The 14,324-nt window shown below is 44.8% G+C and overlaps 1 protein-coding gene across 2 annotated transcripts in view; it reads left to right on the forward strand.

The window, feature by feature from the left end:
- LOC137346813 (clathrin heavy chain 1) overlaps positions 1–14,324 on the forward strand; it is a 120,176-nt gene that overhangs the window by 76,328 nt on the left and 29,524 nt on the right. For both annotated transcript variants that reach the window (XM_068010703.1, XM_068010704.1), the window contains exons 16-19: positions 5,574–5,699; positions 6,484–6,626; positions 10,353–10,587; positions 11,194–11,316. In XM_068010703.1, coding sequence (XP_067866804.1) covers positions 5,574–5,699; positions 6,484–6,626; positions 10,353–10,587; positions 11,194–11,316 — 627 coding nt within the window. The remainder of the gene's footprint in view (positions 1–5,573; positions 5,700–6,483; positions 6,627–10,352; positions 10,588–11,193; positions 11,317–14,324) is intronic.

A 14,324-nucleotide genomic window follows, 5' to 3' on the forward strand; every position in this document is an offset into this window, starting at 1 on the left:
CCTACTGACTCCACTGCTACTGGTACCTGAAATAGACACTTCAAAACCTAAATGTTTTAAGTGAATTAAGAATTCTGATGCATGGCACTTTAGTATATACTGAAGTCTGAAATATAACTGTAGGTGAAGTGCATAGTGAATTTACTTAAAATGATTCAGAATTTAAATGAGATTTAAAACCCCTATAATCATATAGCAATGTCTGCTTCCCAATCCCAGAGTGCTATTCCTGCAGTAACTGCTAGTTTAAATACCATCACTACTGTAGATGTAGGGTTTTTATCTTCAGTGCTGTTGTGTTCTAATTGTTTGGGGAGATGAGGTTTCTACTAAACCCCTGTATGATCAATATTGGTGATTTAAACTGCCAAAAGTTTGTCTCTATTTGTAACCTAGCTTTGTCAACCTAAATTTTTCAGTTAAATCTACAGCCTTGATACAGGGGGCTCTAACTGTTCTCAAAGTTGGATTCTACTTGAAACTTTGGGATACCCCTTCAACCAAAGCAATAAATGTGCTGTGTCCTAATTTGTATGTTGCATAAATAGCCTGCAAGATTAAGCATTTGGTTTGATTCAACCCAGAGTTCAATTTCTAGGCTAAGTAGAAGTATTTTGAGTTTCCTGCAAGTGTCTAGCCTGTCCCCAGTCTTGCTTCAGAATAATAGTGAAGAAGAGGTCCATCGAGTCTGCACCGATGCATTAAAGACACTTGATCTGTCTACCTGATCCCATTTGCCAGCACTTGGCATGTCATAACATTCAAGGCTATGGGCAAAGTGCATTCCAGACTGTCACCACCCTCTGGGTAAAAAAAGTTCTTCCTCAAATCCCCCTTAAACCTCCTGCCCCTCACCTTAAACTTGTGTCCCCTTGTAACTGACCCTTCAATTAAGGGGAACAGCTGCTCCCTGTCCATGCCCCTCATAATCTTGTACACCTTGATCAGGTCACCCCTCCGTCATCTCCGCTCCAGCGAAAACAACCCAAGCCTATCCAACCTCTTCTTAGCTTGGCTGTTCCATCCCAGGCAACATCCTGGTGAATCACCTCTACACCCCCTCCAGTGCAACCACATCCATCCTATAATGTGACCAGAATTGCGCACAGTACTCCAGCTGTGGCCTTGCCAGAGTTCTGTACAACTCCAACATGACCTCCCTGCTCTTGTAATCTGCCTCAATTGATAAAGGTAAGTGTCCCATATGCCTTTTTCACCACCCTATTAACCTGCCCTTCTGCCTTCAGAGATCTATGGACAAACACGCCAAGGTCCCTTTGTTCCTCGGAACTTCCCAGTGTCAGGCCATTCATTGAATACTTCTGTCACACTTCGGAAGGAGTAATGTATCACCTCACCCTTTTTCAGGATTAAATTCCATCTGCCACTTTTCTGCCCATTAGACCTTCCCGTCTATCCTCCTGTAACCAAGACACTCAACCTCACTGTTAACCACTTGGCCAATCTTTGTCATCCACAAACTTACTGATCCTACCCCCCACATTGTCATCTATGTCGTTTATATAAATGACAAATAGGGGACCAACACAGATCCCTGTGGTACACCACTGGACACTAGCTTCCCTTCACTAAAACAGCAATCTGTCATCACTGTCTCCTACAGCTAAGCCAATTTTGAATCCACTTGATCAAGTTACCCTGTATCCTGGTTGCATTTGCTTTCTTGAGGTCGCCCATGTGGGACCTTGTCAAAGGCTTTGCTGAAATCCATGTAAACTACATCAACTGCACTACCCTCATCTACGCACCTGGTCACATGCTCAAAATTCAATCAAATGTTAGGCATGACCTCCCTCTGACAAAGCCATGCTGACTATTCCTAATCAAACCTTGCACCTCCAAGTGGAGATAGATTCTCTCCAATAGTTTCCCTACCAGTGACGTGAGACTCTCGGGTCTATAGTTCCCTGGCTTATCTCTAAACCTTTCTTAAATAGTGGGACCACATTAGTTCTACAGTCCTCTGGCACCTCCCCCATGGCCAGAGAGGAATTAAAAATTTGGGTCAGAGCCCCTGCAATCTCCACCCTCTCCTCCCACAGCATCCTGGGACACATTGTCCGGACCTGGAGATTGGTCCACTTTTAAGCCTGCCAAAACCTCCAATACCTTGCTCCCTATGACAATTTGCTCAAGAACCTCAGTCTGAGTTCCATATCTGCACCCTCATTCTCTTGGGTGAAGATAGATGTGCAGTATTCATTCAAAACCCTACCCATGTTCTCTGGCTCCACCCACAGATTTCCCCCTTGGTCCCTAATGGGTCCTACCCTTTCCCTGGTTATCCTCTTCCCATTGATATGCTTTTAGAATATCTTGGGATTTTCCCTACTTTTACCAGCCAGAGCTTTCTCATCCCCTCTTTGCTTTCCTAATTACTTTCTTAAGCTCCATCCTACACTTTCTGTACTCTACTAATGCTTCCATTGATTTGCTCTCCTTGTATTTGCTAAAAGCCTCTCTTTTCCTTTATTGTACCCTGAATATTTGTTTGTTTCTGGTCATCCATGTTTCTCTGGGCTTGTTGCTCCTACCTGTTGCCCTAGAGGGAACATGTTGGGCCTGTACCCTCCATTTCCATTTTTCAATGGTAAAATTTAAAGGGTTTAGTCATGGCAGGAGAGCTTAAAGCCATGGTTTGCCCCCCCCCCCCCCCCCAAACCACTGCTCTTCTGTAGATTTCCCAACAAGTAACTCTCCAGTCTACTTTGGCCAGATCCTGTCGTCTTTTACTAAAATTCACTCTCCCCCATTCAAACTTTTTTGCAACTTGTCTAGTTGCTCTCCCCACCACCACATCAACCACCTGTCTGGCTTAATTCCCCAGAATTGGGTCCAGCACTGCACTCCCTTGTTGGATCCTCTACATGTTGAGCTAAAAAGTTCTCCTCCTGTCTACATTTTAAGAACTCTACTCCATCTAATCCCTTAACATGATGACTACCCCAATTAATGTTGGGAAAGTTAATCACCTAATATAATTACCCTATTTTTACACCTGCGAATTGTGCACTCACTTGCTCCTCAATTTCCTGCTGACTATCTGAGGGTCTATAATAAACATCTAGCAATGTGGCTGTCCCTTTTTTTTTATTCCTAAACTCTACCCATAAAGCTTCATTTGATGCCACCTCCAAGGTATAATTTCCTTTATTGCAGTAACCGACACCTTAAATGTTGCAATGCCCCATCTTGTACCCCCTCTGTCTTGTCTGAAGATCCTATATCCTGGGATATTGAGTTGCCCCTCCCTCAACCATGTCTCCATGATAGCTACTCTATCACAATTCCACCTGTCAATCCTTTCCCTTAACTCAACTGTTTTACCTGTAATACTCCTGGCATTAAAGTAGAGGCCATCCATCCTGGTCTGTCTTCCTTAACTTCTGCTGTATTCCCTCTGACTTGTTTGCTTTCCTGTGTTTAGCTGTGTCCCTATTCTGCTAGGAGTCTGTGTCCCTCCCTGCCAAATTAGTTTAAACTCCTCCCAACAGCACTAGCAAACCCACCAGCAAGGATGTTCGTCCCCCTCTGGTTCAGATGTAGACTGTCTCTCCTTCCCCAGAAACAGTCCCAATGGTCTAGGAATCTAAAACCCTCCCTCCTGCACCAACTCTTAAGCCATGCATTCATCTGTGCTATTCTCCTACTTCTATATTTGCTAGCATGTGGTACTAGGAGTAATCCAGAGATTACAACCCAGGAGGTCCTGCTTTTTTAGTCTACTGCCTAACTCCCTGAATTCTTGATGCAAGACCTCATCCCTCTTTCTGCCTGTGATTGGTACCAATGTGTACCATGACCTCTGCCTTATCACCCTCCCCCTTCAGGATGCCCTGCAGCTGTTCAGTGACATCCCAGACCCTGGCACCAGGGAGGCAACACCATCCTGGAGTCACATTGATGGCCAGTAGCATCTATCTGTTCCCCTGACTATAGAATCCCCTATTGCTATTGCTCTTCCCCCTTCCTGTGCAGACAGGCTGCTTGTGGTGCCAGAAGCTTGGCTTTGTCCGCACTCGCTGGAGGAATCGGCCTCCAAAATGGAATACCGATTTGCAAGTGGGACCCCAGGGGACTCCTGAACTACCTGCCTGTTTCTCTTGGACTGCCTGGGTCACCCATTCCCTTCCTTCCAGTCCCTTCTGCGGTGTGACCACCTCTCTAAACATGCTGTCATTCGTGGGTGCTCCAGTGTTTCTAGCTGACATTCCAGCTCTGAAAGCAGAGCTTCTAAAAGCTACCGCTGGACACTTCCTGCACACACGCTGGTCCCGGGGACTGGAAATGTTCCCGGATTCCCACATGCAGCAAGAAGAGCAAACCACGGCTTTAAGCTCTCCTGCCATGACTAAACCCTTTAAATTTAACTTTAGACTATTATAATAAAATAAATCAACTAAGTCTTGCTAGAACAATGACTTGCAATTCAATCCAGTTTGAAAAATACCCTCCAGGACTTACTCACCAGTCAGCTGTGCTCTTTGGAAACACTCTGCTCCCCTCACTCAGGACAGGTAGGAAATGAAAGGAGCTCCTCGCTCCCTCAGTCAAAGCTCTCACTTTAGCGCACTAATGCAGCCCCAAGTCAGCACTCCAGTGCAAATGAAGTCAGAACTGTAAGATGGCCCACTTTTATACTGTCTGACTCTAGCCCCTGGGAACTGGTTTAAGCCAGTTATCTAACGAGGTGCAGCTACAAGCAGAGCCTGAGTAAATTCTATTTAAAGCTGGTCTAAAACTCGCCACCTCCAACCCAAACAGCAACTGTAAAGTTAATTTGCTAAATAAAAAACTAGACTTTAGATTAAAACTTACCCTTAATTACCAACAGTCACACAACTCCCACTTTAGCATTCTAATGCAGCCCCAAGTCAGCACTCCAGTTTGCTCTAACTTTTTGCTTGCACTTAGGAATGTAAATTAAAATTCAGCCCTGCTTGATTCATAAGCCAAAGCTTATTTTATGGAGCCTTAGTGTATCCTAAAACATTTGCACTTGGTATTGGGTCAGTCATTTCTGCAGGGGTGCACTCAGCAAGATATTAGTGACTTTTTGGTTGGCTGGGAGAGTCTTCTATTTTTGAATCCATCTGAACTAACAGGGCAGATATAAGATGTAGATTTGAGAACTTGATAGAATGACCAATAGGTAGGGTGAAAGATCAAACGGATGTACAACATAAACCAGTACCACTCATAATTTCACCATATGCATCTCTATATGGAACTAAAATGAATCTTGCTATAGATGCATCTAAAAACAAGGCCACTTCTGCAGTTTTTACTTTGGGTGTAATAGAACTTAATTTTCTAAGATTTGTTTTAATCCATTCAAGGATGAACGTTCTCTTCAAATTTACTCCAATTTGACCAAATACTAGTAAAAGCAGCATTTCTGCGCATTTTTCTAAAGTAGATTTTAAAATATTGTGCTTTAATTCCATCAAAGGGGGGTTCAGAGCATTGCCATTGAAGGAAATTGGCTTGTTCAAATATTGTGCATTAGGACTCTGAAGCTACTTGGTTTTAAAGTATATTTTGTTTTATAGGAGGCCAAACTGACTGACCAGCTGCCTCTAATTATTGTTTGTGATCGCTTTGACTTTGTACATGACCTGGTGTTGTATCTGTACCGCAACAACCTGCAGAAGTACATTGAGATCTATGTTCAGAAGGTGAGTGAAATGCACATTATGGTGCTGTAAGTTCTCTAGTTGTAATTTGGTCACAAGATTATTCATTTTGAGTTTCTGGCAGGGCCAGAATTAATTCTGCAAGCTGAACACTTATTTTGGCTGCATTTGCAGACAGCGCAACCACTAAGTGGTGCATACTAGCACATGTGCAAATGCAGCCTTGTCCACTGAACCATCATTGTCTGCAACCTCTTGGGTAGCTGCCAGTAATAAAAATGGCATTGCTCAATTTATCACAAAACAAATTCAACCCAAAAATCCCCTCAATGGTTGCCATCCACCTCCATCCCACCCTCCAACATTTCCCTGCTGCCTCCTGCACCTGTCTTCTCTTTGCTCGCTCCCTGCTTTCTCCTCAGTGTACCCCCTTTTTGCAACCTGCCTTGCTGCTTCGGGTGGCACAGCAGGGAACGATTGGTTGGGGTGGGGGGGACACAGCTGGGGGCTGGTGGAGCAAGTGGCTCAGGAAGGCAGCTCTGTGGCAGGGAGCAAGTGGGGTGAAGCAGGGATGGTGGGAAGGAGTGGGGTTCCGTTCAGGTGAATGTAGACCGCTATTGAAGGGCAGTGTCATGCATGCATTTGTGCTGGCAAATGTTTGTGCACGCTGACATCTGATTGCTCTATCAGGAGTCACCTTTGGTTTTTTACCTTAATTCATTTTATGTAACTAGCATTGAGCAGTTTATATATTTCCATTCTCAACCACTTTTTTTGTAAAAGGGCTTATTGGGACAAGAACATGACCTATTGTGGTTTTTGTTAGGTGAACCCAAGTCGTCTGCCAGTAGTAGTTGGAGGGCTCCTTGATGTTGATTGTTCTGAAGATGTCATTAAGAATCTAATCCTTGTTGTTCGTGGACAATTCTCCACTGACGAACTAGTTGCTGAGGTAGAAAAAAGAAACAGGTAAGATGATCAACCAGTTGTACTCATGAATGAACTTGTCTGTCTGAGACCATCTTTATCTACTTGGCCTAACTCATTTGATAACTCAATATTGCAGATTCCAATTCCTAAATTTGTAGTTGCTTATAAGTTAATACTGGCAACACTCCCTTTCCGAAAGGGGTTCTCCACTTCAGCTGGGCCATGAAAGGAATTGCTAAGCAGATTGGAACTTCTGCAGACAAGTTTTAGTTCTTTCAAGCCTCTGACTTGATGTCTTTGGTACAGGTGGAGGTATGACTAGTTTGAGCACTATACACATTAATCCCTGGGTGAGCAAGTTGGCCATGGCTTTGTGAAATTACCAAATGTGTCAACTGCATGTTTGCTAGTCATGACCTTATTTATTGTCAAACCCCATCCCAAATGAAGCCTGACAGTGGACCAGAGGATCATGGGAAATAACAGTAGTAGGCCATTTGGCCCATTAAGCCTGCTCCACCATTCAAACAGATCATGGCTGATCTACCTCTACCATTTCTTCTGTCTATTCCCATGTCTTGATGTCATTATCTAGAAATCAATCTGTCTTGAACATCCGTGAGCTTTCACAGCCCTCTGGGGTAGAGAATTGCAAACATTCACCACCCTCTGAAGAAATTCCTCCATCTCGGTCTTAAATGGCCACCTTTATTCTGAGACTGTGTCCCCTTGTTCTAGGCTCACCAGCCAGAGGAAACATCCTATCCACATCTACCCTGTCATGCTCTAAGAATTCTAAGTTTTCAATGAGATCACCCCTCTTTTTGTAACTTTGTAGAAACTGGACCTGTATTCTCATCTCTGGGATTAATCTGGTGAACCTCCATTGTATTCCCCGCTATGGCAACTACATCTCCTTTTAGATGAGGAGACCAAAACTCTGCAATACTCCAGCTGTAGTCTTAGCAAGGCTTTATACAATTGCAGCAATCCACCTTTACTCTTGTACTCATCTCCTTGCAATGAAGGCCAACATACCACTTTCTGTTTAACAGTTCATGGTTTTACTCTAAATGTAATTGCTTGGAGACGTCTGATCTGGATTGGCTCTTCCTGTCCTTTCTCTTTCCCCCCCCCCCCCCCCAAAATATGCTTTATTCGTCCGCTTAAAAAAAAAAATGCATTGCAAAACAATTAAGTTGACATTGCAGGAAGTGCAAAAGAAATCAGTTTTCTCCAAAAAGAACAAGTTGCCCCTCAACCCTTGCATTCCATTTTACATGTAATGTATATCTGCATTGCACAGCAAAACCTGTATTTTGGTGCATACAGCCCCAAGGGGGTTTTACACAGGTTCCAGCCCCTTTCACTATGGTGGGCGGACCTTTTACAGTGTTCTTTCCCCATTTGAGTCTTTGCAGCGGCTGCCCCAAGCTTTAGTGCGTCCCTCAGCATGTAGTCCTAGAACTTGGAATGTGCCAGTCTGCAACAACTGGTCGTGGACAACTCTGCATTGGAAGACCAGCAAGCTTCAGGTAGACCAAAGAGCATCTTTCATAGTTGATGGTCCTCCAGCAGCAGTTGATATATCTCTGCATAGATCCCTGGGGTCAGCCCATGGAGCACAAACTCCTATTTTGGAGCTGCTTGGGATGAACCTTGCCCAAAGCCACTGCATCTCTTTCCACACCTGCCTTGCAAAAGCACATTCCAGAAGGAGGTGGGCAACAGTCACTTCCCCACCACAACCACCTTGGGCAGAGTACAGAGGCAGAGATTCCAAGCTTGCAGGAAGGATCTGACTGGGAGGGCCTTTCTCACCAGCAGCCAAGCTACATCTTGGTGCTTGTTTGAAAGTTCTGGTGATGAGGCATTCTGCCAAATGACTTTGGCAGTCTGCTCTGGACCATCCGACAGGATCTGCCATCTCCTTTTTCCTGTAGGGCCTTGAGGACATTCAGTGTCGACCACTGCCTGGCTGGTCAAAGGTGTTTTGATCACAAAGGTGTCAAACTTATCCCATGAAGCATAGGTGGTAAGCACGGTCCAACTAGATGTAGTGTTTCGTGGCTGTGGCCAGACTCTTTTGCATCATGGGGGACAGAGACCCTCTGCACCTCGTGACACTTGGTGTTTGTGAACTAGGGTTCTCCACACAGCTTCATGCAGCTGCACAAATCTTGCTATCAAGATGAGGGGGACGTTGGGTACACTTTTTTTTTTTTTTTTTTCCCCCCCCCCCCCCCATACCTAGCAGTTTGAACATCGTTCCCTCTGGTCATGGTCCATTTTGGATCTCTAGATAAAGCAGAAGATGGCTGGGGTAATTGCCAGGGTACAAGAGGCTGGTATGGGTCAGCCCTGTGCCACATACAGCATTGTAAGTGCTTCACCTGTTGACCAGGTTCTTCAGTGGAGAGAGAATGCTGCTCCCACATGCTCAGTGGCTACTCGCTCCTTCCAAGTTTTGGCATGCTCCCCAGCACATTCAGGTAGTCTGACCTAACAGTGAAGGGACAAAGGATCAGTCAGCCCAGTTCCCAAAGAACATGGCCTCGCTCTTGCTGTGATTGACTGTCTCCTGAGGCCAGTTTGAACTGGTCACAGATGCTAATCAGCCAGTGAACAGATGGCAGATCCGAGCACAACAGCAATTTTGTTGTCCATCTACAAGGAGGCTTTGACCAGAGTGCCTCTGCTGCCTGGGATTGTCACTCCTCCTATGCCTGCATCTGTCCTAATGGACTTCGCAAAAGGTTTGACACTGCAAACAAGACAAGAGATGACAGCCTTGTCTGACTCCAGATTTGATTGGGAAACTGATTCCTGCCCATTGAAACTGTGCTACTGATGTTTTGTATCGAGCAGTTTGATCCAATTGTGGATTCCCACCCCAAACCCCATTTGTTTGGAGAGCACATCCATGAGATATCTTGTCAAGCGTAGTCTTCTGGTCCAAGCTGAGGCAGGTGTCCACACCCCTGCCCCGTCCTGTACATAGGCTATCCTATCAATGAGTAGAGCAAGTTATCACTGCTCTTATTGCCAAGTACAGTACAGTCTGATCAGGGTGAATCACCAACTCTAGGGCAGACTTGACCTGGCTGGCAATGACTTTGGACAGAATCTTGTCTACATTTAAGCAATGAGATGGGCTGCCAATTTGGTTTCCACCCTCTTGCCCTTTCTGCTTGTAGATGAGGGTGAAGCTGCCTTTCATCATGGATTCTGACATGCTGTTGGCCAGAAGCATACTCTCGTACACTTCCAGCAGGTCTGAGCCAATCCAATCCCACAGTCGAATACAACTCAACTGGTAGTCTGTCACTTCCAGGAGTTTTACTTGTCTGGAAGGACCTGACTGCCTTTGCCAGTTTGTTCAGACTCTCCTGCATTCTAAGACCTCTGATGACAGGAAGAACTGGGAGGCTGTGCTGTTTGTGGGCTTCAGGTTGTACAGCCCAGCATAAAAGGATTTGCTAATCCTTTAGTATGTTGGACTGTAATGTCTTTACCGAGCTGTCCTCTTCCTTCAGGCTGCTGATCGCAAAGCTCTGTATACCTTTTGGAAGAAGAAATGTGAGCACATCTCATCCTACTCAATGGAGTGGATTTGACCCACCACTGCCCTCCGTGAAAATTTGTCCTCGGCCTCTACACAACAGATTTCAATTTGGGGTCAAACCTGCCTGCCTTTACAATGCTGCATGTTGGTACTCGAGTACGTTGGCTGCTGGTTTTTAAACTTGAGTACTTTCTTTGCAGGCTGAAGTTGCTGTTGCCATGGCTGGAATCCCGAATTCACGAAGGCTGTGAGGAGCCTGCCACCCACAACGCACTTGCAAAAATCTACATTGACAGCAACAACAACCCAGAGCGCTTCCTCCGGGAGAATCCATATTATGATAGCCGTGTGGTTGGTAAATACTGTGAGAAGAGAGACCCCCACCTGGCTTGTGTGGCCTATGAGCGTGGTCAGTGTGACATGGAGCTCATCAATGTGAGTGAAAATCGAGATTCTTTGCGCAACTACATTGGATTAATGTATAACAATGCAACACAAGCTAGGCTGAGGTTGATGCAATTGTGTAACTCTTTCTTGACCTTGCATATTCACAAATGTCTATTTCCCCTCTTCAATGCAATTCCTAGTTAGAACAAGTATTTGAAGTACAGTAGGTAGGGAAATGTTGCAGCTATTTTAAGCACAGCAAGAACGCCCTAAAAAGCAGTGTGACTATGCCCTTTTATTTTTTTGAATATTGGCCAGGGTACCCAAGGGTCTCCTGCTCTAGTGCAATGGGATTGTTACTTTTGCAGGAGGGCCTTTAATGTGATATAGCCCTACCTCACTCTACTGTATTGGAATGTCTGCCTAGACTTCCACTCTACAACCAGCTAATGTTTCTAATTTTAAAATTTGATCACTGAAACAATGCCCAGATATTGGCATTGTAGCTTTTTGTTCAGTATGAAACATTTGAATCTTTAAAACTGCTTATTTGCTGATCACTAATTGAGACTGACCAGTTAAAGGGATCTGGAGTTTAAAAGAATAAACTTACTCTCTGCAATGGTCATTGAGCTAGTTTTCCCTCTAACACAGGTGTGCAATGAAAACTCGCTGTTCAAGAGCCTGTCTCGTTACCTAGTCCGTCGGAAAGATCCTGAGCTGTGGGCAAGTGTCCTGCAGGAGACCAACCCTTACAGGAGACCCCTTATTGACCAGGTAAGAACCATTTGGTTGTATGGCATTATAGAGTTCGAGTATTTGCAGAGTAGTTTTATACATTTGGTTGCTTCATTATGGCCTTGTTCTGTTGACCTCATCCTACATATGAACATACAAATTCAGAGCAGGAGTAGGCCACTCAACCCCTGGAGCCTGCTCTGCCATTCAACAAGATCATAGCTGATTGTAACCTCAATTCCACATTCCTGCCTTCTCTAATAACTTTTCAGCTCATCAAGAATCTTAATCTGCCTTTTAATATTCAAAGACTCTGCACTCTTCCTCAAAAGAGTGCAAGCAAAGACTCAAGACCCTCTATTTCTCCATCTCTTTAAATGTGACTCCTTTTATTTTTAAACAGTGACTCCTAGTTCTAGATTCTCAAGAGGAACATCCTTTCCACATCTGCCCTGTCAAGACCCCTCAATCTTATGTTTCAATCAAGTCGCCTCCTGCTCTTAACTCCAGATACAAGCTTAGCCTGTCCAACCTTTGCTCATAAGACAACCTGCCCATTCCAAGTATTAGTCTAGTAAAGCTTCTCAACTGCATCCAGTGCATTTATATCCTTTAAATAAGGCACTGACGCCTTCCATCACTTTACTGGTTGAGAGTAGGCTGATGGGGTGGTAATTGGTTGGGTTGGACTTGTCCTGCTTTTTGTATACAGGACATACCTGGGCAATTTGCTACATTGCAGGGCAGATGCCAGTGTTGTAGCTGTACTGGAACATCTTGGCTAGGAGCGCAGCAAGTTCTAGAGCACAGGTCTTCAGTACTATTGCTGGAATATTGTCAGGGCCTATAGCCTTTGCAGTATCCAGTGCCTTCAGTTGTTTCTTGATATCCCGTGGAGTGAGTTGAATTGGCTGAAGTCTGGCATCTGATGCTGGGGACTTCAGGAGGGGGCTGAGATGGATCATCAACTTGGCACTTCTGGCTGAAGATTGTTGCAAATGCTTCAACCTTATCTTTCACACTCTGCTGGGCTCTCCATTATTGAGGTTGGGGATATTTGTGACACCACCTCCCAGTTAGTTGTTTAATTGTCCACCATTCACAGTGGGATGTGGCAGGACTGCAGAGTTTGGATCTGATCTGTTGGTTATGGGATCGCTTGGCTCTCTATCACATGCTGTTAATGCAGTTTGGCATGCAGATGGTCCTGTGTAGCTTCAAGTTGACACCTCATTGAGGTATGCCTGTTGCTGCTCCTGGCATGACCATGTGCACTCTTCTTTGAACCACGGTTGGTCTCCTGGCTTGATAATGGTAGAGTGGGGGATATGCCATGCCATGAGGTTACAGATTGTGGTTGAGTACAATTCTGCTGCTGATGGCCCACAGCACCTCATGGATGCCCAGTTTTGCATTTAGATTTGTTTGAAATCTAACCCATTTAGCACAATGATAGTGCCACACAACACAATGGAGAGTATCCTCAATGTGAAGGCGGGACTTCGTCTCCCCAAGGACTGTGCGGTGGTCACTTCTACCAGTACTGTTATGGACAGATGCATCTGCAACATGCAGAAGAGGACAAAGTCAAGTATGTTTTCTCTTGGTTCCCTCACCACCTGCCACATACCCTGTCTAGCAGCTATGTCCTTTTAGGGCTCGGTCAGTAGTGGTGCTACTGAGCCACTCTTGGTGATTGACATTAAAGTCCCCCACCCAGAGTACATTTTGTGCCCTTGCCACCCTCCGTGCTTCCTCCAAGTGGTGTTCAACATGGAGTACTGACTCATCAGCTGAGGGAGGGGAGTAGGTGATAATCAGCAAGAGATTTCCTTGCCTATGTTTGATCTGGCCATGAGACTTCATGGGGTCCAGAGTCAATGTTGAGGACTCCCAGGGCAACTCCCTCCCTACTGTATACCACTGCTGCCACCTCTGGGTCTGTCCTGCCAGTGGGACAGGACATACTAGAAGATGGTGATGGCAGTGTCTGGGACATTGTCAGGTATGACTGTCAGGCTGTTTGACTAGTCTGTTAGTAAGGAGGACTTTGCAGGGTTGACAGGGCTGGGTTTGTCAATTTATGGTGCCTAGGTTGATGCTGGGTGTTCCATCTGGTTTCATTCCTTTTGTATTGACTTTGTGGTTAGATACAGCTGAGTGGCTTGCAAGGCCATTTCAGAGGGCATGTAAGACTTGACCACATTGTGTCTCTGGAGTTACATGGGCCAGACTAGGTAAGAACAGCAGATTTCCTTCCCTAAAGGACATTAATGAACCAGATGAGTTTTTACTACAATCGACAATTGTTTCATGTTCATTAGATAAATTGAATTCAAATTCCACCTTCTGCTGTGGGATTTGAACCCATGTCCCCAGAGCAATGCCCTGGGTCTCTGGGTTACTAGTTAAGTGACAATACCACTACGCCACTCCCTCCCTGGTAATGTGGTCTCACTAATGCCCTGTATAACAAACATAACCTCCCAACTGTGGTATTAATTCCCCTTGCAATAAATGGTAACATTGCATTAGTTTTCCTACTTTCTATACCTGCATGCCAACATTTTCCTAGTTCACACACTAGGACAATCCTGATCGCTCTGCAATCTCAACATTTTAGATGTGCTTTTTTTGTTCTGCCTGCCAAATGGACAATTTCACATTTTCCCCACATACTCCATTTGCCAGATCTTTGGCCACTCAACCAATCTATAAATCCCTTTTGTAGCCTCCTTAATCATCTTCACAACCTACTTTGTCATCAAATTTAGCAACCATACCTTGGGTCCCTTCAAGTCATTTATATAAAATTGTTAAAATGTTGAGGCTGCAGCACACTATTCGTTACATCGTGCCAACCAGAAAATGACCCATTTATGCCTACTGTTTCCTAATCGTCTATTCATACCAAAATGTTAACCCCTACACCATGAGCTTTTATTTTCCGCAGTAACCTTTTGTGGCACCGTATCAATTGCCTTCTGGACATCCAAATACAGTACATCCCGTTCCCCTTTATCCACAGCACATTTTACTACTTCAAA

This window comes from Heterodontus francisci, chromosome 30 (assembly GCF_036365525.1).
Source record: "Heterodontus francisci isolate sHetFra1 chromosome 30, sHetFra1.hap1, whole genome shotgun sequence".
NCBI classification, from domain to species: Eukaryota; Metazoa; Chordata; class Chondrichthyes; order Heterodontiformes; family Heterodontidae; genus Heterodontus; species Heterodontus francisci.